Source organism: Conger conger, chromosome 12 (genome assembly GCF_963514075.1).
Source record: "Conger conger chromosome 12, fConCon1.1, whole genome shotgun sequence".
Lineage (NCBI taxonomy): Eukaryota > Metazoa > Chordata > Actinopteri > Anguilliformes > Congridae > Conger > Conger conger.
The window spans coordinates 20,324,627-20,350,121 of record NC_083771.1 but is presented as its reverse complement, the minus strand read 5'-3'; the positions used below and the strand labels follow the sequence as shown (position 1 = coordinate 20,350,121).

General features: G+C 50.1%; 1 protein-coding gene across 2 annotated transcripts in view; it reads left to right on the top strand.

Annotated features, from left to right (window-relative positions):
• The window catches only part of zswim6 (zinc finger, SWIM-type containing 6), an 82,180-nt gene that overhangs the window by 40,573 nt on the left and 16,112 nt on the right, over positions 1–25,495 (top strand). For both annotated transcript variants that reach the window (XM_061263576.1, XM_061263578.1), the window contains exons 2-8: positions 2,373–2,729; positions 8,017–8,165; positions 10,264–10,414; positions 18,552–18,731; positions 20,149–20,325; positions 20,899–21,045; positions 24,192–24,332. In XM_061263576.1, the coding sequence (XP_061119560.1) occupies positions 2,373–2,729; positions 8,017–8,165; positions 10,264–10,414; positions 18,552–18,731; positions 20,149–20,325; positions 20,899–21,045; positions 24,192–24,332 (1,302 nt within the window). The remainder of the gene's footprint in view (positions 1–2,372; positions 2,730–8,016; positions 8,166–10,263; positions 10,415–18,551; positions 18,732–20,148; positions 20,326–20,898; positions 21,046–24,191; positions 24,333–25,495) is intronic.

Genomic DNA, 25,495 nt, shown 5'->3' with positions numbered 1-25,495 from the left:
GATTGGCTACTGCTGCTCAGGTGACATGAGGTCACTAAGGGCTTCAGAGGGTAAGACCGTGTCAAACCTATGATTATGATCATGTTACCTTTAATATTATCAAAGGCTTCTCTGTACTAAATAATAATGCATGTATTTATGATGTTTGTGTATGTGTGCCTATCCCAGTTTCCATGGGGACTTTAGAGAAAAGGGACACATTATTAAGCTCTATATCCTCATTTTGTCCGGTTGAGTCAGCGAACATGGATCATGAGCTCTTTCCAGTCGTGTGTTTTTCACATTCCTTTCCTCGCTCCTATCCCAACCATCAGGGAGGCAAAAAAGGAACTGAGAACAGTAGGTGTGGACCAGGGAATGGTGAATTAGTCCTCGCTCCTTCAAACGTCAGCTACAGATGTGGCAGATACATGGCAGATGTGGAGAGGTCAATCGACAGGTCGATCTTTTATACGTCGCGCTTTCCAACGAAATACTTCCCCAAAGGATGCGCTCCGGTTTACATTACATTACATGTCATTTGGCTGACGATTTTATCCAGAGCGACGTACAGTTGATTAGACTAAGCAGGAGACAATCCTCCCCTGGAGCAATGCAGGGTTAAGGGCCCAACGGCTGTGCGGATCTTATTGTGGCTACACCGGCGATCGAACCACCGACATTGTGGGTCCCTTAAACACTACGCTACAGGCCACCAAGCTTCCTTGCTCAAGAAAAGTTTGGTCCTAGAAGGAACATTTAATGGGTGGGAATTTCCTTTATGAATTTCCAGGTCAGGAAAAGGAGAAGATGTCTGTTTCCAATTAAGCAGATCTCACAGTACACATGCCAGTATCACATACGAGATATGGAGATATTACAGTGCATATTTAATGGCCCTTAAATATGCTGCAGTGAGCTCTTAAACCATGAGGACACGTTGTTTAAGTTGTGTTTAAGCCATCCTTTATTTTCGGCGCTCGTCTCATTTGAATGATATCTCCGCGCGTGATTAATGAGAGCCGGACGGAGGGAACGTGGGTATCTGACGGAGGGAACGTGGATATCTGACGGAGGGGAACGTGGGTATCTGACGGAGGGGAACGTGGGTATCTGACGGAGGGGAACGTGGGTATCTGACGGAGGGAAAAGGGTAGCTCGCCGCCCGCCGGTAGCTGCACGGCTGCTTAGTATGCCGTTATCGTTACTCTTGTTTACCGCGGTACGTCTGGGCCCGGCTCATCCGTCACGCCGGTTGAAAGGCCCCCTGAATGTCTCCTCGCCAACAAGACACATACATCACGGGTCTGGCAGCAGCCGAGAAAACAAAGGGGAAAAAACGACAGCGCCGTGCAAAAATGAGCGTTTTGTTTGTTCTTCTCGTCCGGTTGTGGCCATTTTGATTTCCCTTACGCGCAGCGTAGCGGTGTTTGTCAGGCTGCCGGTTCTGTCGGGCCGGGCTCGTTACCGCGGCTCGTGCCCGTCCTCCGTCATGGCAGGGTGACAGTCAGCGCCTCTCGCTGCGGCTGGTTCTGTAATACATGCCGGGCTTCCTGCCTCTCCTGACGCCGAAGGGCCAGATCAAACGCTATTCAAATGAGCCGCTGTATTCTCAACCTGCCCCTGTAGCAGGCCCGCCCACCCTGTCCCCCTCTGCTCTTAATCCCTCCCTCCCTCCCTCTCTCCCTCCCTATCCACCCGCCCACCCTGTCCCCCTCTGCTCTTAATCCCTCCCTCCCTCCCTCCCTCCCTATACACCCGCCCACCCTGTCCCCCCCGCTCCCACTACCGCACTCTGTCACTCTCTCTCCCCTTTCCTTTTCCGTCTCCTTTCCCTCTCTATGCTTCTCTCCCTCTCTCTTTCTCTCTCAACCCTGTGTTTCCCTTTCCCTCTCCCTGTCCCTTCCTGTTTGTTTGTCTCCCACTTTAGCTCTCACTCTCTCTCCCCTCACTCTCTCCTCCCTTTCTCCCCTCACTCTCTCCTCCCTTTCTCTTTCTCTCCTCACCCTCTCTATTCCTCTCCCCCACTCTCCTTTTCTCCCACTCTCACTGTTTCTCTTTCCCCCCTCTCTGTCCCTCCTTATCCCCCTCTCTCCATGTAAAGTTGAACCCAAATCTAATTGGCATCAAGAGTTTACGCTTACGTGTCCAAACATATGATCATCAACATTGTATGTGCGGTAACAAACAGATCAAAAAAAACGAAACAAATGTATTTCTGTGTGTATATTTTTCTCCCTCTTTGTTTAATTCGGTTCAACCCAAATTTAATTGGCATGGCGAATACACACTCATGTGTCCAAAGTACGATCTGCCGTACTGTATGCGCAATAATAAACAGAGTAAAGCGAGTTTTGCGTGTATATTTATCCCCCTCTCTCTCTCTCCTCCAGGGTTTCACCTCAGCGGGACGGTAACGGAGGCAGCCACGCCCTCGGAGCCCGAGATCGTGTGCAACGTGGCCATCAGCTTCGACCGCTGCAAGATCACCTCGGTCACCTGCGGCTGCGGAAACAAGGACATATTTTACTGCGCCCACGTGGTGGCCCTGTCCCTCTACCGCATACGCAAACCCGACCAGGTCAAGCTCCACCTGCCCATTTCAGAGACGCTCTTCCAGATGAACAGAGACCAGCTGCAGAAGTTTGTTCAGTATTTAATCACAGTGCACCACACGGAAGTCCTGCCCACTGCCCAGAAACTGGCTGACGAGATCCTCTCCCAGAACTCCCAGATCAATCAAGTACACGGTAAGGGGATGTCCTTCTGGGGCGGGGGCGGGGGTGGAGTCGGGTGACACGACCCCCCTGTGCATTTTGAGTGACAGACTGTGGACTGAAGGTAGGAAGACGCTCTGGACACACCTGCGGCTCCTTGAGGCCGATGTTGCTGGTTTCTCTGGCTCTTACTGCGACCGAGCGTTCGGAGGTGGACTTGGCGAAAATTGCGCCCTCGACTGTCGTTCACCTTGCACCAGCTGTGCCATAAGCCTTCTGGATCAGTGTTGACAATGTTCTGTCATCTGGCTAAAGTCGTTTTAGCCTTTCAGTTACGTTATATATACACTTTTTTAAAACGTGTTTGGATTTAGCTCTGCAGCTCAGTACAGCTGTGTGGGTGAGTATGTTTGAAAGCAGAGGTGAAGGTGGGGTACGGGCCGGGTCGTGGGCCTCCTCGGTCATCCCGAGCAGGAGGTACGTGGCCCGTCGCGCGCCCTGTCTCTGACCACCAGGAGCTGCTGCCGTCCACACCTCGGCCTGGCCAATGTGCTTGGAAGACGGTTAGTAATCCAGCTGTCAGTAATCCAGCTGCCTCGCTGTCCTACAACTCATCACTCACCAACAATTCTTGTTTGAAAAAAAAAAAAAAACAGTTTGGCAGCTGCAGTGATTGGTTGATTTGTGACTTGGGTGTCTTGCAGGGACCTACCAGCTCCAATCCTGCAGCACTATTCCAAATATTTAATTTCTACCTGTCAGTTCCCTCACTTGTATGGACCTGGGTTTTAGGCCTTTGTTGTAGGTGTTTTAGCCCTGTGTTGTAGGTGTTTTAGCCCTGTGTTGTAGGGGTTTTAGCCCTGTGTTGTTGGGCCTGCGTTTTAGGCCTGTGTTGTTGGGCCTGGGTTTTAGCCCTGTGTTGTAGGTGTTTAGGCCTGTGTTGTAGGGGTTTTAGCCCTGTGTTGGAGGTGTTTTAGCCCTGTGTTGTAGGTGTTTTAGCCCTGTGTTGGAGGTGTTTTAGCCCTGTGTTGTAGGTGTTTTAGCCCTGTGTTGTTGGGGTTTTAGCCCTGTGTTGTAGGTGTTTTAGCCCTGTGTTGTTGGGGTTTTAGCCCTGTGTTGTAGGGCCTGGGTTTTAGGCCTGTGTTGTAGGTGTTTTAGCCCTGTGTTGTTGGGGTTTTAGCCCTGTGTTGTAGGGCCTGGGTTTTAGCCCTGTGTTGTAGGGCCTGGGTTTTAGCCCTGTGTTGTAGGGCCTGGGTTTTAGGCCTGTGTTGTAGGGGTTTTAGCCCTGTGTTGGAGGTGTGTTAGCCCTGTGTTGTAGGTGTTTTAGCCCTGTGTTGGAGGTGTTTTAGCCCTGTGTTGTAGGTGTTTTAGCCCTGTGTTGTTGGGGTTTTAGCCCTGTGTTGGAGGTGTTTTAGCCCTGTGTTGTAGGTGTTTTAGCCCTGTGTTGTTGGGGTTTTAGCCCTGTGTTGTAGGGCCTGGGTTTTAGGCCTGTGTTGTAGGTGTTTTAGCCCTGTGTTGTTGGGGTTTTAGCCCTGTGTTGTAGGGCCTGGGTTTTAGCCCTGTGTTGTAGGGCCTGGGTTTTAGGCCTGTGTTGTAGGGGTTTTAGCCCTGTGTTGGAGGTGTGTTAGCCCTGTGTTGTAGGTGTGTTAGCCCTGTGTTGTAGGTGTTTTAGCCCTGTGTTGTTGGGGTTTTAGCCCTGTGTTGTAGGTGTTTTAGCCCTGTGTTGTAGGTGTTTTAGCCCTGTGTTGTTGGGGTTTTAGCCCTGTGTTGTAGGTGTTTTAGCCCTGTGTTGTAGGTGTTTTAGCCCTGTGTTGTTGGGGTTTTAGCCCTGTGTTGTAGGTGTTTTAGCCCTGTGTTGTAGGGGTTTTAGCCCTGTGTTGTAGGGACCTGGGTTTTCACAGTTGGGTTTTAACAATTTAAATGACTGTTGTTGTTCTATCTAGGCACTGAAACACTCCTTGTTCAGTTTTCTCCCTTCCCCCATCCGTCTATATAGTGTAGCAGGAGGTGTCAGTCACATTTACTGTGTACTCATGCCAGAATCTGTCTGTATGTGTATGTGAATGTTTGTGTGTGTTTTCGAGAGAGAGAGAGATTTGCAAATTGCTACTAGCAAAGCATTTTTTTTTTTTAGCTGGATGAAGCTAGAGCAATGAAATGGTCAAGGATGGAATATTGGCTGAAAGCTTTTCCTCCATTGCAGGTGCTCTTTAATAAATAAATAAACTTTGAAACATTTGGTATTTCGGGAACAAAAGCAAATTGTTCCGGGAGAACCTTGTGACACCTAAAGATGTTCACCACACATTGCCAAGAAACAAAGCCTCTTCACCCCTGGCCTCCTGACCATGGTGCTGAACGGCATGTTCAGAGCGCTGAACTCTAGAGTGCCTGCGTTATCTACAGAGTCGAGGTTCCACTGCTGTTCTTTTTGCGGCGATCTGTTCAGCACTGAAAGTTTATTATGTACTTCCACTGAACTGCAGAACGGAATGCGACTGCATCACTGGACTTGAAGGACAGCAGTTTCGAAAGTCACTTGATTGATTTGAATACTTTTGCCCTTTTTAATAATGGGCTGAAAATTGGATTTTGCTATTCGAAGCCATGAAAAATTGTGATAAATTAGAAAAAGAACAGTTTTCTTTGTTTATTATCGTAAATGACTTGTGGAATTAGAAAGAGGAAAGCTAAATGTGGCATTAGCATGTGACCTCCCCCCTTCCTTTTCATTGGTCTGTCCCTTGTATGTAATGCATGATATTCACCGAAGTTTAATTTCATCATTAATTATTCATGTCCAGCCTGCATGGTTTTGAGCTCGACTCTACGGGTCTGCGCCCTTCTGGATTTGTACTGAAATGCCAAAAGGCTCCACATGTAAGACAATATTTATTTGGGGGAAAACTGGGTATGGTTTTTTTAAATGAACCCCCTTGGGATTGATTGGAATGATTTCTGTTTTATATGCTCATGATTCTGCTCTTTAATAGAAATTAATTGTCAAATTATGTATTCTAACAGGCTTCATTGATAACAGTGTTATGAGGCCTTAAATACTGAAAGGGACTCCTTTGCTTCATTTCACTCCACCAGCTTGCAGTTCCTTCCATAGCAGTGTTTGTGCCACTGTAGCACATGCGATGAGGTCCGTAATTATTTGGACAGACACAAATATAAAGGGCCGTAATTCCTACACGTTGTAGTCGTTGTTGATTCTTGTGTTATGTGCCAGATCTTTGTAATCGGCTGCCGTCGTTACGGTTTTAATGAGATTCAGGGCCGTTTACTGCCGGAAGTGCGACGCTCATTATTTTTCTAATGCTCGCTAAATGATTTTGATCACGACATTTATAAATTCAGACCACTAAAAACTTTTTCAAACGTATGTAGGCTGTGGCAAATTTCAAGAACTACATTTCTTGATTTACCCCATGGAAGCTTTGAAGATAATTCAGTACAGACAACAATGATCTAGACGGATATGAAATGACCATAAAATATGAAATATTGCTGCAGCAAATGTTGCCTGCGCTTTGTTAGTTTGCTGCTTGATGTGTCATTCTGCCAACCCATGAAACATTTTAATGTGGATTGTAAATGCATTCTAAAGGAATTGCATCAACAAGCGGCTTTATATGTCTGGGGCTGTTTACGAGGGCATTGAGGGCATTGGTGCCACAGTGAAGTTTGGGTGGAGTCAAAATCCTCATTTGACCCAGCGGTGACACAGTGAGGTTTGGGTGGAGTTGAATTCCTCATTTGACGCAATGATAGCATCGTGAAAAATGTCTGTGCATCTGCTGGAACCTGTATGTGTGCTACATTTTCATTTTACATTTTAGTCATTTGGCAGACGCTTTTAATCAAAAGCGACTTACAAGAGCATAGGTTCTACCATAAGTCAAAGCATCACATCCAGAAACTAGCAAAATACACAGGAAATGCTGTTCTAAACATAGTTGTCATCATAAGTGTTTTTTTTTTTTTTTTTTTTTTTTTTTTGGGGGGGGGGTTAGACAAGGATAGGGATATCAGAAAGGAGGGGCAGGGGAAATCAGGAGGGAGGACTAAGGTAGAGTTTGAAAAGGTGGGTTTTGAGTCTGCGTCGAAATAGGGGGGGGGGGGATTCTGCTGTTCTGACAGTGGTAGGCAAGTCATTCCACCACTGAGGAACCAGAACGGAAAACAGGCGTGAACGTGCAGCTCGACCGCCAGGTGCACGTAGAGAGGCTAGAACCCGTGCTTATGCCAAAACCTGTGTGTGTGCTAGAACCCGTGCATGTGATAATCAGTGTGTGCGCTAGAGCAGGGGGTAGAGGACAGAGGTATGATGGCACCTGTCCCCTTTATTTTAGGTGAATCCCACTGTAGTCCAGTCGGGCCAGGAACTCAGCTGAACCCCGGTGGACCGGATCTTTAGACATCTGCACTCTCAGACACTGCTCACAGGGGCTATGTCAGTATGGGGTCCATGTTTGATTGCTTATGAATGCTCCTATTGTTGTGTGAATGTGATTGAGGATGTATCTGTTGTTGTACTGTCTTTTTTTTGTTGTTGCTGGAAACAAATTAGCGCCTAGGGGACTTTTGGCCAGAGTGCCAGAGACATGCAGGTTGGGCACATGCTGGTGCGGTTTGTGGCGTGCAGCCTGGTGGATGAGACCAGCCACATTTCAGCTGTAGTACTGAATTTCAATCCCTTTTCCTGGATTGACTGGACGCTTACGCTCACCGAGCACTTTATTACTGCTGTAGCCCATCCACTTAAAGTTATGATGCGTTGTGTGTTCAGAGATGCTCTTCTCCATACCACTGTTGTAATGTGTGGTTATTTGCGTTACTGTCACCTTCCTGTCAGCGTCGATCAGTCTGGCCCTTCTCCTCTCTCATTAACAAGGCGTTTCTGTCTGCAGAACTGTTGCTCTCTGTATTATTGTTATTATTATTTTTGCACCATTCTTTGCAAACTCTAGAGTGTGCGCTGGTGGTTGGCTTTCTGCCACCAACAATCATTCTACGGTCATAGAATCACTTTAGACATTAACTGAAACTCCTGTATCTACATGATTGTATGCAGTGCACTGCTGCCACACAATTGGCTGATTAGATAATCGCATGAATAAATAGGTGTAATCAAGTAAAAATGTTCCTAATAAAGTGCTCGGTAACCGGTTGCGCCCCAGACTCTGGCCCGACAATGCTCTGCTTGACCGGGTCATCCCTCAGCTGTTTCCCAAGGCACGGTTGCAAAGGCGATGTGCGTTTCCTGTGGGCGCAGGGCGGTTGCTAAGGCGACGTGTGTTTCCTGTGTCCCCAGGCGCACCGGACCCCACGGCAGGGGCCAGTATAGACGATGAGAACTGCTGGCACCTGGACGAGGAGCAGGTGCAGGAGCAGGTGAAGCTCTTCCTCTCACAGGGCGGTTACCACGGCTCCGGCAAGCAGCTCAACCTCCTCTTCGCCAAGGTAAGCCTCCTCATACCCCCTCACACCCCCTCATACCCCCTCATACCCCCTCACACGCCCTCACTCCCCCTCACACACCCTCATACCCCCTCACACCCCCTCACACCCCCTCACACGCCCTCACTCCCCCTCACACACCCTCATACCCCCTCACACCCCCTCACACCCCCTCATACCCCCTCACACACCCTCACACCCCCTCATACTCCCTCATACCCCCTCATTATCAGACCTGCGTCAAATACTTTTCTGTGCTCGCTTGATCTTGCCTGGCACAGCTGAGCCGACCAAGAATGCCGTTTGCACTCTTTGATTGATTCCAGTACACCAGACGAGCTCAGTAAACCACAAAAAAGTATTTGAATTCAAAGCAATTACATATTTGACCCAGGTCTGCTCATTAGCCGAATTAGAGGGTTTTACGTACATTCTTTCACACACATTTTCATGTATTTACTGAAATGGTCACTTAGCCTCCTGGGAATCCAACCAGCTACCTGTGTAGTCTGAGGCCCATTTCCTAAAGCCTGTATGGTTTGTAGGCCCAGGTCCTAAAGCCTGTAAGGTTTGTAGGCCCAGGTCCTAAAGCCTGTATGGTTTGTAGGCCCAGGTCCTAAAGCCTGTATGGTTTGTAGGCCCAGGTCCTAAAGCCTGTAGAGTTTGTAGGCCCAGGTCCTAAAGCCTGTATGGTTTGTAGGCCCAGGTCCTTAAAGCCTGTAGAGTTTGTAGGCCCATTTCCTAAAGCCAGTAGAGTTTGTAGGCCTAGGTCGTAAAGTCAGTAGCAGAATCGGTAGCAGAAATTGTTCAGTTAATTACCTGGGAGAAAAGTAAACCACGGCTCGATTTGGATTCGAGACCCAGATTTGCTGATCCCTGGGTTAAAGTATTCAAAATGGCGGTTTGATCCAGGAGTGCGGTCTCCACACAGCGAGGGGTTCGCCACACTTTTCATTAGTGGTTTCACTCACTCCAGCTTTCTCTCTGCGAGGGGCAATTTGACTTTGGGCTGTTTGATGCCGTTGTTCGATACTTCTGTAAACATTTAATGTTTGTATTGAATAAGAGCTTGAAATGAATTTGTAGTTTGTTTTTGTGTGGAAAAAGAATCAATGGGCATATTTGGAAATTAACCTCAGTGGGGAAAGGGAATGTTTTAATGTACTGATTTACCTGACGTTTATTATGATGTACGATATTATTATTATTATTATTATTATTATTATTATTTAAACTTTAAACTTTCCGTAGGTTTCTCAAGGATCCACTCTTTAATAGTAGTTGTATTGTGTTTGTTCATGAGAATAATACATCAGTGTACAATAATTAGTAACAGGCTTGATAACAGTTGTATGTGTCCTTGTTAAAAGAAGGAAAGGAAATGATGAAAGGTATAGAGAGGCAGATGACCGCTGTACCTCCTGAGCTAATGTTGTGCCCTAGACAGTGCCTGGGGTTTGAGCCTGCAACCCCTCGGCCCCTTTACTGAACACAGCGCTCATCCTCGTGACCATAGATTCACCCAGTCAGGCTCACACAGAGGACCCACATCTGTTACTGGACAATTGCGCAGCAACATAATGTGCCCCCCTCTTTCCGGTGATTTTACACTGTTACCAGTTTAGTTCCTCTTCTGTTGGGGCTCCCTCCTTCTCTCCCTCCATCTATATATCCCTCTCTCCATCTATCCCTCCCTCTCTCCATCTATCCCTCCCTCTCTCCATCTATCCCTCCCTCCATCCATTCCTCCATCTATCCTTCTCTCTCTCCCTCTCCCCCTCCCTCTCCCCCTCTCTCCCCCCTCTCTCCCTCTCTCTCTCCCCCTCCCTCTCCGTCTCTCCCTCTCTCCATCCCTCTCTCTCTCTCCCCCTCTCTCCCCCCCTCTCCCCCCCTCTCCCTCTCTCTCTCTCCCCCTCTCCCTCTCCCTCTCCCTCTCTCTCTGTCTCTCTCTCCCTCTCCCTCTCCCTCTCCCTCCATCCCCCTCTCCCCCTCTCTCCCCCTCTCTCCCTCTCTCCATCCCTCTCTCCCTCTCTCCCTCTCCTTCTCCCCCCTGTCTCTCCCCCTCTCTCCCTCTCTCACCCCTGTGCTCTTCCTCCTGCAGGTGAGGGAGATGCTGAAGATGAGGGACTCTAACGGGGCGCGCATGCTCACGCTCATCACCGAGCAGTTCATGGCCGACCCCCGCCTGTCGCTATGGAGACAGCAGGGCACCACCATGACCGACAAGTACAGGCAGCTGTGGGACGAGCTGGGTGAGTCCCGCCCAAACACAGCGCCCTGTCCCCGCCCGCTGTTTCACCTGAGCCAATGTCCTCTGTGATCTTTTACCTGTGTGCGTGATCCAAACACACACCCAGTCCAGCATGACAGTCATTTTACGTGCGGCAGAATGATTTGACAGTGTGTGTGTGTGTATGACAGTCATTTTACGTGCGGCAGAATGATTTGACAGTGTGTGTGAGTGTGTGAGTGTGTGAGTGTGTGAGTGTGTGAGTGAGTGTGTGAGTGAGTGAGTGAGTGAGTGAGTGAGTGAGTGAGTGAGTGAGTGAGTGAGTGAGTGAGTGAGTGAGTGAGTGAGTGAGTGAGTCAGTGAGTCAGTGAGTCAGTGAGTCAGTGCACTTGAGTATGTGCCTCTGAGTCCACGAGCTGTGTGTGTATGTGGTAGGACTCGTGTTGGGTGGCCATGTTTTCTCTCTTCGTTAGTTTTCTCTAACGCTGCGTGAGATCCGCTGTGACTCCTGTAGTGTTGTACTGTATCGTATAGCCGGGTCACGGCTCAGATGTTACACGCGTGCTCATTACATGTGCCCACATTACGCATGCATATATGGGCGGTACAACAGTGAACCAGAGAGTCTCCTCCAAACTGAGGAGGACAGGGTGGAGGGCCGAATTGTGATTTTATGGGAAAGTAGAGCTCTCAGAAATGGCCTCCAGCTAAGGCTGAGGAGAGAGCAATAAAGCGGTTAAATCTGCTCAGTCTCTCAGACGAGGGGCTTTCTGCTCTCATCACTTCTGCACGTCTCCCACAAGCTCACATGTGCATGCATCATGTGTCACTGTGGAGGAGGAACCACATACAGTCTCTGTGCAACTCAGTACAACACAACCATCTGCAAACTTACACAGGGAACCGCACCAACACACAACCCAGTGCAACACAACCTTAACAATCTTACACAGGGAACCACACCAACACACAACCCAGTACAACACAACCTTCTGCAATCTTACACAGGGAACCGCACCAACACACAACCCAGTGCAACACAACCTTAACCATCTTACACAGGGAACCACACCAACATACAACCCAGTACAACACAACCTTAACAATCTTACACAGGGTACCACACCAACACACAACCCAGTACAACACAACCTTCTGCAATCTTACACAGGGACCTGCACCAACACACAACCTAATACAACAATCCTACAAAACATCAAAATGTGCAACAGGCCTGCAATACAACATTCCCTATAACATCTTACCTAGGGTATCACACCAACACTCAGCTCAGTACAACATGACCAACAGCACAACCCTTAACAGTCCTCCAAAGAGTGTCACACCATCACACGTCCAATCAGCGAACGCATTCTAGCATAGGTGTTGTCTCTTCTTTTCCCAGATTTGATTCATTTTTGTATATTCCACTCTCCGCCCCTCTCCCATACCGGAGCGAGCCGGGAATGATGGGTAATCACTTTTATAGCAGCTGGCTCGCCTCTGCGCGTCTCCCGCCAGCCTTTCAAAGCCCGGGATGTTTTGTGGGGTTTTTTTGGCATTGGTCTGCCCCAGCACAGTAATGCAGGTCCCTGGCGCTGGGTGAGCAGTGCTGAGTAATGACCCTTTCATTACGGCTTACCCACCGCTCTCTGCAATGCAGCCTCTCGCCCCAACCCAAGGCCCAAATTTTGGAAACGGGCGTGGCGGTTTGCGCCTGGTTCTCGCGGAATGTGCGGTGGGAGATTTCGGCCCGGATTCCTCTCGCCTCTCGCTGAACTCTTCCACCCCATGTGGAATTTTCAGGGGAAGAGCTAATCTGTTTATTTTGGGAGTCGCCGATTAATGTGTAACAGGTACCAGTGTGTTTCTCCGCTGGCTGCCGGGCTTAGCCACTTAGCTCTGGGGGGCGGGGGGGCAGGGGGGTGGGGGGGTAAGTGCCTATTTGAGTCACGGAGACAGTCGTCTGTTTAACAACTGACCCTGCAGGGGGGCTGAGTCACCTCTCACCCCTGAACGAAGAAACAGTCAAACTCTTTGTTGTGTGCTCAGAGAAATGCTAATGCTGAGATACACATAGATTTTTATTGGGTTTGGAGAGAGACCGGGCCTGGATTAAAGAAAAGCAGAGAGGCAGACGGGCGGAAAGCGTTTAGTGTCTGTTGCTGACTGAGTAACCCTGTAGCCCCCCCTGTAGAGCAGAACTGTAGCGCCTGATCTGTAATCTTTTTATTAGTGGGCTGATCAAAGGTTTGGGGTTTTATAGCCGGACCACCCACCCCCCTTGGCCAAACCGGCACGGTGTGTCTTTGGCGTTGCTGGGGAAATTTTCCGGCAGAATGTTAAGGGGGAGGTATGGAGGCGCCAGCTCCTGCCGTCGGCAAACGGCACAAACACGAACACAAACACACTGCCAAACCTGTGTTTCCTTCTGCATTTCAGAATGCGGCGAATGGCTTGGTGTTGGGGTCATTGTGGCCATTATGAGTGAATGCGGATTTAAAAAAAGATTATAATCCTGTTTAGTCTGTGTGCTGTCGATGCCCGTTGCTGGGTAATCACTTGAGGTGTGTGTCCGCTGTCTCGGAGCACAAGCAGCGAGGGGTGCTGTTGTCAGTGCGGCCTGGTGAACGCCCGCATTTGTCTCTCCCCCCTCCTGTGACGGGACCTGCCGTGGAGTGAGGCCTCGTCCCGCAGACCTCTGACTGCGAGTCGTATCGGCGGAGCGGTTACACCGAGCCGTTTCGGTGAAGACGGGTGGTGGTCGTGCCTGAATGCCGGGCGCGGCGCATGCCACTCCTTCCCCTCCTCGTTCCGGCGGCCATTTTGTCTCGGGGAGAGGAGAGGCTGCTCTCAGAGCGGGTTTGTGGTGGGAGCGCGTGCGCGGGATCGAGAGGGAGCCGAGAGCGTCCCGTAAATCCCCGACACGAGCGGGCAGGTAGGGGGGCTCCAGACGAGCGTGGCCCCTCCGCAGGGGGGCCGACAGCCTGTCAGCATGCGCAGAGATTACTGTAACAGATTTATGTGCTGGGCAGAGATAGCGGCCCCTCCCACACAGCCGAAATTGCCCCTTTGTGCAGGAACAAAGGAGCGCCTGTGTGAGACTGAGGAGTCCCGCGTGCTGGTCCCCACAACCAGGGCTACCTGCAGGGTGTGTGTGTGTGTGTGTGTGTGTGTGTGTGTGTGTGTGTGTGTGAGTGTGTCTGTGTCTGTCTGTGAGCAAGGGTATATGTGTGTGTATATGTGTGTGTGTGTGTGTGTGTGTGTGTGTGTGTGTGTGTGTGTGTGTGTGTGTGTGAGCGTGAGCGTGAGCGTGAGCGTGAGCGTGAGCGTGTTTGTGTTTGTGTTTGTGTCTGTGTCTGTGTCTGTGTCTGTGTCTGTGTCTGTGTCTGTGTCTGTGTCTGTGTCTGTGAGCGTGAGCGTGAGCGTGAGCGTGAGCGTGAGCGTGAGCGTGAGCGTGTGCGTGTGCGTGTGCGTGTGAGTGTGTTTGTGTCTGTCTGTGAGAGCAAGGGTATGTGTGTGTGTGTGTGTGTGTGTGTGTGTGTGTGTGTGTGTGTGTGTGTGTGTGTGTGTGTGAGAGAGGGTGTGTGTGTGTGAGAGTGTGAGTGTGAGTGTGAGTGTGAGTGTGAGTGTGAGTGTGAGTGAGTGTGAGTGTGAGTGTGAGAGTGAGTGTGAGAGTGAGTGTGAGAGTGAGTGTGAGAGTGAGAGTGAGAGTGAGAGTGAGAGTGAGAGTGCGTGCTCGTGGGCGTGCGTGTATCTGAAAGGGGCGGGGCTCAGTCAGACGGACAGCGTGGCTCTGTGCTCTGAGGTCAGAGTGTGAGTGCTGACAGACTAAGTCAGATGGGCAGAAGGTTTAAATTAGGCCCTTGAAAGAGAGGGAAACTAGCACAGCAGGGAGCGGGGGAGGGGTGTCTGTTTCTGTTTGCATGTGCATGTGCGTGTGTGTGTGTGTCCCTGTGTTTGTGTGACTTAAGATGTGATATAAAACCAAATATTGTCTTAATTGATTAGAGTTGAAGTGGGGGCAGTGTGTAGGTGATTATGTCGGCATGCTGTAATCCCGTCGCAGTCTGAGAAGCTGTCAGCCTCTGCCTTTCCAGAAGAGGCTCACTCTTCTGCTTGGCCAATGGAAAGCCTGTTTACTTGCTTTTTTGGATGAATATGATTGTTTTATGTCCACCCCGCGGTCTGTGGGTTTATCTCGTAATGATTCATTAACTCTTGTGTTTTCGCTCGTCCAACATTTGGGATAAATGAGGAGCCAACGCTGCTGCTGAGGCCAGATTATCGGCTGTCTGCCGTTTGGGCGCTTGGGTTCGGTCTCGTTATCATCCTTTGTCCTGGTTTCTTTTTAACTCGCGTCTTCTTGATGTCTGTTTTGTCTGATCCTCTGTTCCTGGTGATTGCTCATAAGTGTATTGTCACAGCTCTTTTGTCCATTTATTCTTTTGATGGTTTTTGATGTTTATTTGTTGTTTAATTGTTAGCGGTGGCTGCTAGCGCAGTATCACGCTGGCTAATATCTTCAGGCAGGCTCCCTGTGCGTCCTCCAGCGTCTAGCCCTGCTTCTCCTCAAACAAAGACTCTGCACTGACGCCTCTCCCTCTCTGTCTGTCACCCTCTCCCCCCTTCCCATCCCCTCCCTTTCCCTACCTCTCCCCATCTCCCTTTCTCTCCCCATCGCTCCCTCTCTCTCACCGGCAATCTCTTTCTCCGTCTCCCCCACCTCCCACATCTTCTCTCCTCTCATCTCCCATTCTCTCGCTTTCTCTCTCCCTCCCTCGCAGTCTCTCGTCCCTCTCCTTTTCTCTCCGTCCCTTTCTCTCTCCATTGTCATCTCTCTCTCTGTCCCTACCTCTCTATATAGGTCTCTATCTCTCCCTCCCTCTCTCTCCTTCACCATCTCGCTGTCTCTCTCTCTCCCTCCCCCCCCTCTCTGTAGTCAGGGCTGTGTGTGTTGTTCAGGGAGTGATTAAACCTTCACACACAGCACACACACACACACACACACGCGGCCCAGTAGCAGCTTTAGCGCTGTACATGGCACTTTAACACTGTAAACACAAAGAAGTAAAGCCCATTTCTACCGCACAGCTGTCTGGGGCTCCGCCCCCGAGCCAGCAGGATTATGGGATAGCTCCCCACCTCCTCAGTCGGTTCCTCTCCAGATCTGGAGCAGAATGCACCCCGGGTCCTGTGTACTCTTATTTTTAAGGTGTTTCCCCAGGGCTGAGACAGGTGTTTGGCTTCACTGGGCCTTCTCTTAGAGATTTCCGGAATGTTCCGGAGCGTGATTCTTCCGCAGTAGCGGTGTTTACCTGCGCCGCAGCCTTAAAGCAGGACAGAGGTGCGGGTCACAGATGTTTAGACCCTTTGTTCTCACGTCAAATTCACCCAAAAGTCAGGGCGTGGGGAATCGGTCTTCCGTTTTATCCGTATGAAGGTTTGGGAATTCTGTTTCAGGCAGGAACGCTGCATCAGCTGGAGGGGCTGTCCTGCTCCCTCTCGTTTGGGAGGCCGAGGTGTTGGGCGTGTTCCCCTCACGGCTCACAGCAGGCACACGCGTGTGCATTCAGCAGACGCTCGTATCCAGAACAAATTTCAACATTTCCACTTTTAACCCTTTAAAGAGGTTTTTGGGTTTTTTTCAGAATGTAAAAAAAGTCAGTGTTGTAGAAGTGTAGTGTAGTAGAAGTGTACATTTCTCATTCAAATCACATATTTGTGATCCTGCACGTTAAATGGTTTACTACAATCTGTTCACAGCTGGATATAAACCAGTCAGGTTCAGTATCTTTTCTTACAAGACCCTGCGGTTTGTCAGTGTTCTCTGAAAAGGGATTTCATTGTCATGTCACCTGCGGAGGGAGGGGCTCGACTGAAGACAGACATGTTGGGGGTTTGTTGGGGGCAGCATGGTTTTGACGGATACACGGTGTGCGGGTAAAGGTGAGAGAGGAAAAGAGGGTGCCAGCGCTTGAGAACAAGGCTCCAGAAACAAGGCTCAGCTGAAGACGCCCTTTGTTTTGTCCGTCCTTAAATGAGAAAAAACCACGGTGATGTGAAACCTAAAATAAAATTAAATAATAAATTTAAAAGATTAAATTAGTCGCCGGGTTCTTCCCCTGGCCTGTGGATTCGCATGTTTACCGTCTCTTCCCGGGAAAACGCCAGGACGGCGAAGCCGGCTTCTTATTTGACGGGTAATGGGCCAGTGGAAAGATACTGCACGAGGTCGTTTGTCTGCATTAAAGGTGGCCGGGCTTATTGGAGCAGTCAGCTGACCCATTTCTTTGTTTGTCTGTCTGGAGTAATGAAGTTGTGTGGACTGAATGCAGCTTTTGTGGGGGCTTAATGGGGCTGCCCGTCTCTCTGCCTGTCCAAATACTGCCTGCCCAGAGGGTTTAACCCTTTAATTAGGGGTTCATTGCCATTCCCCCTTTCGTCTGGATGAATTGGTAGTCCAGGCTGGGTTAAGGGTCTCCCCCTACCCCCCAAAAAATTGTTTTGTTTCTGTCAGAACAAGACAAGGGTCTACTTTGTCCCAATTCAAATCATTATATTTCATTATACTTTCTTCTTTTTACATTAATTACTTTACATTACATTACTGGCATTTGGCAGACGCTCATATCCAGAGCGACGTACAGTTGATTAGACTAAGCAGGGGACAATCCTTCCCTGGAGCAATGCAGGGTTAAGGGCTTTCCTCAAGGGCCCAACGGCTGTGCGGATCTTATTGTGGCTACCATAATTAGAACCACCGACCTTGCGTGTCCCAGTGATTTTCCTTAACCACTACGCTACAGGCCGCCCTGTTGTGGTTGACTTGTGAAAGTGCGCCAGGCAGTTTCTTCAAGGCCGGGGTTGATACGTTGCTCAGTGCTATCTAGCTTTTAGGTGAATTAGGCACTAGGTACTCTAGTGGTGGGGAAAGGTGAGCATTACTGGCCCGATGGACTGTTCTCATCATCATGTTATGTTACCCTGAGGTCAAACTCAGCTTCTGTAAATGCAGGTGGAAGGGGGATGGCTTTTAATGTCATCTTTACCATTCTGAGCTGATCAGCCCAGGAGCCAGACCCAGTGAGGGAAAAGCCCCAACCTTTCCCAGGGTTCAGTGGGTTGGTCTGGGCCTAGGGGGGTGGGGGGCAGTGACCTGTGATGGGGCTACAGTCCACCCCTGTCATCAGCAGGCCCTCAGGTTGTTTTTAAACACACATCTCTGTGACCTGAATTACACCAGTGGCTCCTGACTGAGTGGAAGTGGAGGTGACCCCCGACCCTACCAACTTTTCAAAATATATCTATTGCCTTCGGCGGGGCTGTGTCCGTTCAGGAAATTGATTGAAAAGGCCAATGAGGAGTTTTCAGTGAATTAATTGAGATTTACTTCCTGTCCTGAACTGACTGAGTTGAAGTGGAATTGAAGGAGAAGACTTTTTTTATCTTGAATCATGTATCAACTGAAAAGATAAATGTCCAATCAGGGCCCATATGCCCTAGTATCCCACAGTAAGAGTACTGATCTATGATCAGGTTCCCCCCTGTCCATCCCCTGACCTCATTCATTATGATCCACAGCTGAAACTAACCCTGGGTCAGTGTGTGTTGGACAGTAAAACTGATTAATGCAGACATTGGAGGGGCCAGACCAGCCTCTCTGTAGTTGGGTGGAATGTGAGGACAATCAGAGGAGAATGACTACCCTGTCCTCAGCGAGCTTTGCTTGTAAACCCAGCCCGTATGCTGTTGCTCGTACGCATGCTGTTCTCATCCAGCTTCGTTCATTTTTTTAAATATCAATACGCAGCTTCTGCCTGTTGTGCTCGACAGGAAACTGTCCTCCAATTGGGCACTGAACTACAACTCCCATCAGGCACTTCAGCTTGCTTATTTCCCTCTACTGCTCTTGTGTCTCTTTTCTCATTTATCAGCTGGGCCTCATGTATCCTGCTGTTTGTATTGACAAATTCAGGTGTGAGCGTGTGAGCGTGTGAGCGTGTGAGCGTGTGAGCATGTGAGCGTGTGAGCGTCTGAGCGTCTGAGCGTGTGTGTGTGTATGTGTGTGCATGTTTGTGCGCAAGAGTGTATGTATGTGTGTGTGTCAGTGAGTGAGTGTGTGTGTGCAGACTCTGACTGTCTCTCCTCTCCCCCAGGCGCTCTGTGGATGTGCATCGTGCTGAACCCGCACTGTAAGCCGGAGCAGAAGCTGGCCTGGCTCAGACAGCTCAACAAGTGGAACAGCGTGGACGTGTGTCCCTGGGAGGACGGTAACCACGGAAACGAGCTGCCCAATTTAACCAACGCCTTGCCTCAGGGTGCGCACGCTAACCAAGGTGAGGCGGAGTGAGGAAAAGCCAGTCTTTTAATCAGCTCTCCGTCCCAGGCACTGCGGGCCTTTATTAGCCTGTCTGTGACTAATGGAGCGGCCCTAATAATCAGGAGCCCCCGGTCCTCGCCCCCCACGCTTTGTCCTTGGACAGAAAAAGTTGTGACTGCGGGCTAAACTGCTAGCCTGTTAAGCACTTCATGCCCTTCAGGTCTGAAGCCTTTCTTTCCCGCTTCCACATACCGGCGCTAACGGACTTAAAGCAGAATTAACTGTTCATTCCTTCTCTCTTTCTGCCCCCTCTCTCAGTTGTACAGGAACAGTTTGGGGGGGGGGGCACACACCTGCCTCTTGTTTGCCAGTCTGCGGGAGGGGGGATAAACCGGTGCGCTCCGGGCATCAGGTTTGGTTTTAGCAGCGCTCCCGTTGGGAGATGCTGGTCCTCCACTGAGCAGAGCGGTGAGAAAAGGGGGGAATGAGTGAGTGGCTGGTGGAACAGAAACCGCGGCTCTGAGGGAGATTTATACAGGGTCCTCACTGCTGACACAGAGCTCCCAACCCTGGGCCTGAGAGCCGTAAATATGACACCCTGTCTCAGAAACGCACTTTCCCCGCCGGAATGAGGCATCGCCTCCGACTCATTAGCTGAGGCTGGCATGGGCTCATTGGGTGATGCTGTCGCGAGCTCATTGGTTGATGCCATAGTGAGCTCATTGGGTGATGTCAGTTCTTGGGAAATTTGTCAGAAGCTTCCGAGGCACTACATGGTATAGCCCAGTTCTCTGGAGCTTGGCAACTTACACAAGCTTCCCGGATTTCTTTGACTTTTATGGATTAAATTGCCAAAGGGGGGGAATGAATAATGTATTGCACCTGAAAGGAGGACAAAAAGGGGAGGAAAGCAGTGTGTTAAAAACAGCATTCCAGTGTCCTGTGCATTTTCAGTTGCCCGGGACACATTGTGGTGGTAAACGGACAGGTACTCTGAGGTGTAAAAAGGACTTTCGGCTGACACCCCTGCCTCTGGGACTTGCTTCTGGGACCCATGCCCTGCTAACCTCCTCCTCTCTCTCTTTCCACCTCCTCCCACTTTCCCTCCCTCTTCCTCTCCCTCTCTCCCTCTCTACCTCTTTCCCTCTCCCTCTCTCCCCCTCTCCCTCTCCCTCTCTCCCTCTCTCCCTCCCTCTCCCTCTCCCTCTTTCCCTGTTTCTCCCTCTCCCTCTTTCCCTCCCTCTCTCTCTTTCCCTCTGTCTCCCTCTTTCCCTCTCCCTCTCCCTCTCCCTCTCTCCCCCTCTCCCCCTCTCCCCCTCTCCCCCTCTCCCGCTCTCCCTCTTTCCCTCTTTCCCTCCCTCTGTCTCTTTCCCTCCCTCTCTCTCTTTCCCTCCCTCTCCCTCTTTCCCACCGCCCCGTCCCCTCTGCGGCAGATTTGGCCAACAGGCCCCACCGGACGGTCTTCACGCGGGCCATCGAAGCCTGCGACCTCCACTGGCAGGACAGCCACTTGCAGCACATCATCAGCAGCGACCTCTACACCAACTACTGTTACCACGACAACACTGAAAACTCGCTCTTCGACTCGCGTGGGCGGCCCCTGTGGCATGGTGAGGACCGGAAAGGACCGGAACGTCCGCATGACCTGGCTCTTTGTGCCCTCCGTTTCTATAGCGTCAGCCAAGAAAAGACGCAGTGAAAGAGAGTTAAGAGAGAAAGAGACAAGGGATAGGACTGGAGGGGGGGGGGGGCCCTCCAGGGATGGGGGAGGGAGGGGCGTTGTAGTGGTCAGGGTGGGGACTTGTTTTACTGAAAGAATTTCAAGGGCTTTTGGCATGGCAATGGTGCCGCTATTGGACAAAATGGCTGGGTTTTATGTCGTTTTTTTTGTTGGGGGGGAGGGTTAAAATGTGTGCGGGTATAGTGGTGAGGGTGGGGACTTGTGTTTACGGAATGAATTTTCCACTGCCAGGGTGCCGCTATTGGACAAAACGGCAGGGTTTTACATTGCTAGGTTTTTTGGCGTGGGGAGGGTGCGTGTGTGGATGTCGGGGTTTTATGCAGCTAGGTTTTTTGGCGTGGGGAGGGTGCGTGTGTGGATGTCGGGGTTTTATGCAGCTAGGTTTTGTGGCGTGGGGAGGGTGCGTGTGTGGATGCTGACGCCCCCGCTGTTCCCCTGACAGAGCACGTGCCCACGGCCTGCGCCCGGGTGGACGCGCTGCGGTCCCACGGCTACCCCCGCGAGGCGCTGTGGCTCGCCATCTCCATCGTCAGCACCCTGCGGAGGCAGCAGCAGAAGCAGCTGGAGCTCTTCCGCGCCCACAAGAAAGGTCACCACCTCCCCTTATCCAATCCGTTTCATAGGCTGCTTCAGGTTATCTAGCTCTCACTTATGCATAGTGACTTGCAGTTGATTAGACTAAGCACAGGGACGTTCCTCCCTGGAACAATGTGGGGGTTAAGGGCTTTGCTCCAGGGCCCAACGGCTGTGCAGATCTTAGCGTGACTACACCGAGGCTTGAAACGCCAAACTTCCAGGTCCCAGTCATGTACCTTTAGTCCCCCGCCTGTAGCTGTACGCCTTTTTACAGAAGTCATAATGATGCTTTACAGAGTTACAGATTAACAGAAGAAGAACAAAAGTGCAAAAACTAGGCCTGAACCCCGAAATCTGTGTGTGTCATATCTGGATTAACATTAATGTCTGTATGGTGGATTACATATGTGCTGCGATGCTGCTTGATCTGAGCGGAAACAGGTTCCATTAGTATCAGAGTTGTCTTAGCGTAAGATCTACCTTGGCTGCAAACCCACAAATGACAGGTAACACTGCTCATGTTTAGTTGCATTCGAGTTCTGTGTGAGGTCATGGCTTCACCTTGTCATATTCATTGCCTCCATCTTACAGTTAATTTTGGCAGAACAGTAGCTGTAAAAACCTGGCACAAAGCGAAACTCTTATGTCTCTGTACCGTGTGTGTTCGTTTGCACATAAATGGTGGGCTCATAACCTGTTATTGACTGCAAAAAATTGGCTAGTTTATTTTCGTTTGTCTCGTTGTCTGTGTTTGCCTTACAATTAATTGTTTTTTCTATATATAGTGACACAGTTATACTACCATCCTTTTGCCGTTGTAATGGGCAACTTTTCTCCGGGGAATTTTCTTTTCGTTGTTGTTGCATTAATCATTCAATGCCTTCACCGGGGAGCTGTTGTTAGGATTAATCATTAGCATGGCCTGCCAGGCCCACGCGGTGCAGAGCGTGAGCGTGAAAAGTTTTCTCACTTTTCGACAAGCGTCAGAATTACGGCTGAACTCGGGCCTTCGTCCTGACAGAGAGTTTGAATACTTCCTGATTGATCGCTGGGAGATTGTGTTTCTCATTATTAATGAGTAATAGGGAGATTGTCCAGCAATAGTAAATTCTTGTTGTTTCCCCATTTACTTTGACATTAAGAAATAGTGTCCGTGCCGGTCTACCAAGCTGGTTGATTGGTGCCGATAAAGTAAACTGTATGGTATTTAAAGTGAGCTGTATTTTATGAGTGTTACCTTCAGAACTGGAGTCAAACTTCTCTCAAACGTTTGGTATGAACGTTACAGACTAACTGGTTGACGGTTAAGTGGGTTAATGATTACATTTTTAAATGCCATTTTCTTCTGTAATGTGTTGGTTTAGTTGAGTTGGTGAGTGCTTGTGTCATTCTTGGAGGATTTTTGTCCATGGTTTTTAAAGATTAATCTCGATCATCTGACAGTGTCGCGTGCAGAATCGCTCTCTCAGAGGTCAAAACACAAGGCCGTAAGAAAGCTGGTGAAACAGGGCTTTCTTTCCATATTGTCATGTAGTGAGGAACGAGATTGGTATTATTTCACTGTTTACACCGAAATTCTGTTTCTTCAATCCGTATCTTTACCTTGCAGTCCTCCTCATAGCCGGAGGTGGAGAAGCTGTGTCTTTTTTCATCCTGCGACGGTTGTCCTGTAAATCTAGGAAACTCATTTTTTTCCCCCCCTGTAATGTGCTGTTCAGAAGCTTAATGTCCACTTGTGCCTGGCATGCCAGGTCAAACGCATTTAAATGCAAATGGCGACCTGTTGTGCGTCTGCATAATTCACATTTAAATGAGAAGCTTCCACTGCCAACACCGCACATGAATGTTAAGCACCAGCGCAGAGCTTCCTACTTCCTGCTTCTAAACCCCAGTTATTTGCAGCCCTACTGCTGCGCTCACAGGGAACGGTGCTGCTAATAAGCCTAAAGCTGATAGCGGTGCCAATTAATCAGTCTGTCACACGCCCCTCACCACGCCCCTAAGCCCAGGACAGGAGCCACTGTTAGGAGAGCTACTGGCAAGCTTCTCACACCAACCCAAGCCCAGTGATGTGTGCGTGTCACATTTTAAAATGGGGAACCCCAATAGGGTCCATGGGGAACCCCTTTTTCGGGAGATGGGTCGCTGAAGATGAAGATCCAGACTCTCATCCCCTCTTCCTCTTTCTCCTCCTCCTCCCCCCTGTGTGAGGGTGTTTCATTTTGTTTGGTGTGCGGTGCATAGAGTACGCACACTCCCACACAGACACACACACACACTCTCACACACACTCACACACACACACAGACACACACAGACACACACACAGACACACACACAGACAGACACACACACAGACAGACACACACACACACAGACACACACACTCTCAGACACACACACACACACACCTGGTGGGGAAGCCTAACAGGAAGCTCTGCTTTGCATGCTTGAGGGCAAAAGAGCTCGCTGTTCATTAAGTCAGTGGAGAAACCTGAGGTGATTTAAAGACCAAAGAACCTCATCGGTCATTTTTTTGTGATCATAAGCTTCATAATGTGCAGCAGTTTGTGATGTAGTAGTTGTTTTGATCCAGATGTTTTGGGGAAATGTTTATTAAAATTCACGTCTTTTATTACATATAACATTTTTTCACAATCTGTCATTCGTTGGAAATGTGACAACCATGAAAACTGAGTTTCTGATATTCTCCATTCACTTCCATGGGTGCTCCAGTGTTCTACACTCGACATGCGCCATACAGGCTTATGTCTGGGGCTTGTACGTGAAGCTGAACTGCACTTTACCCACACAGGGCAGCCTGTAGCGTAGAGTAGTGGTTAAGGTACATGACTGGGACATGCAAGGTCAGCGGTTTAATGCCTGGTCTTACCACGATAAGATCCCCTTAACCCTGCAATGCTCCAGGGGAGGAATATCTCTGGCTTAGTCTAATCAACTGTACGTCGCTCTGGATAAGAGTGTCTGCCCAATGCCAATAATGTAAAATAGTGTTTTGTTTTATTTAAACTGTTTGTTCGTACAGGGTGAGGGGAAAAAATATATATGTGTGTCACTGTCCAAATACTTATGGACTGCACTGTACATGTCCGTGGTGTGGTGGAGTAACGTCTCGCTCTCTTCCTGCCCCCCACCCAGAGCTGCTCCTGAAAGGCGTGACCTCCATCACAAACCTGGAGGGGTGGGTGGGGCACCCCCTGGACCCCATCGGCACCCTGTTCAGCACGCTGACGGAGAGGGGCGAGGATGAGGGCTCGTCGGGGGTCCTGGATTTCTCAGGTACGCTGTCTGAGGGGCGCGAGGTCCCCCGGAGACGTGAGAGCGTGGCGTGCACGGAGGCTCCGGTCTCTCAGAGCTCCCGTACAGACCACTTGTTCAGCAGCTCTTACTGGCTTGGTGGGGTGTCGGTCTCGGGTGTAGTTTTTGACTTGGTGGTGCTCAGTCAGTTATGGGTAATCTCGCAGTGATGGCAGCTGTGAAGCAGCCTCTTCCACATATCTGCTCCACTCTTGCATTCCTAGTTTTCTTTCTTTTTTTTTTGACATGATGGTTTTCCATGGGGTTCTGGGATATGTGCGTGCGTGCGTGCGTGCGTGCGTGCGTGCGTGCGTGCGTGCGTGCGTGCGTGCGTGCGTGCGTGCGTGCGTGCGTGCGTGCGTGCGTGCGTGCGTGCGTGCGTGCGTGCGTGCGTGCGTGCGTGCGTGCGTGCGTGCGTGCGTGCGTGCGTGCGTGCGTGCGTGCGTGCGTGCGTGCGTGCGTGCGTGCGTGCGTGCGTTTGTGCGTTTGTGCGCGTGTGTGTGTGTGCGCACACACTGAGGTGTGTCTGTGTGTGGGACCCTGTCCCCTGCTCATGGAAGTAGAAGGTGGCCCAAGGGGGCACTGAGATACGCTGTGTGGCAGAATGTGCAGCCTGTGCTGGCTGGAGGCGGCTGGTGAAAGGGCTGTGCTTTCAGGTGATGTGCACCATTTACTACTCGCCTCCAATTATCCCTTATTGGCCAAGGTAGCGAGGTCATCGCATTGGGTCGGCCCTTATTGGCCAAGGTAGTGAGGTCCCGCCTTGGGTCAGCCCTTATTGGCCAAGGTAGTGAGGTCCTGCCTTGGGTCAGCCCTTATTGGCTGAGGGCCTTATTTTGTAAGGACTAAAACCGGCTTTTGGAATATCAGCCCAAACGGCTAGTGTGACTGGGTGTGTAAATCAACCTGTTTTACCCCAGTTCACCTACCCCCTCCCCAGACACCTCCAGTACCCTTAGCAACCATTCCTCCAATCAGGAGCCAGGCTACAATGAGCTGTTAAGGCACTATTAATTCATTTTTAAAACATTCTGTTTCACCCCCGAGTAGGAAGGCTCTGTAATATCTCCCTCTTTTCCGAAGCGTTTCATTAGACAGAGGCCAGCGGACGGCCTGTCGAGTCTCACCAAATGTCCCTGACCAAT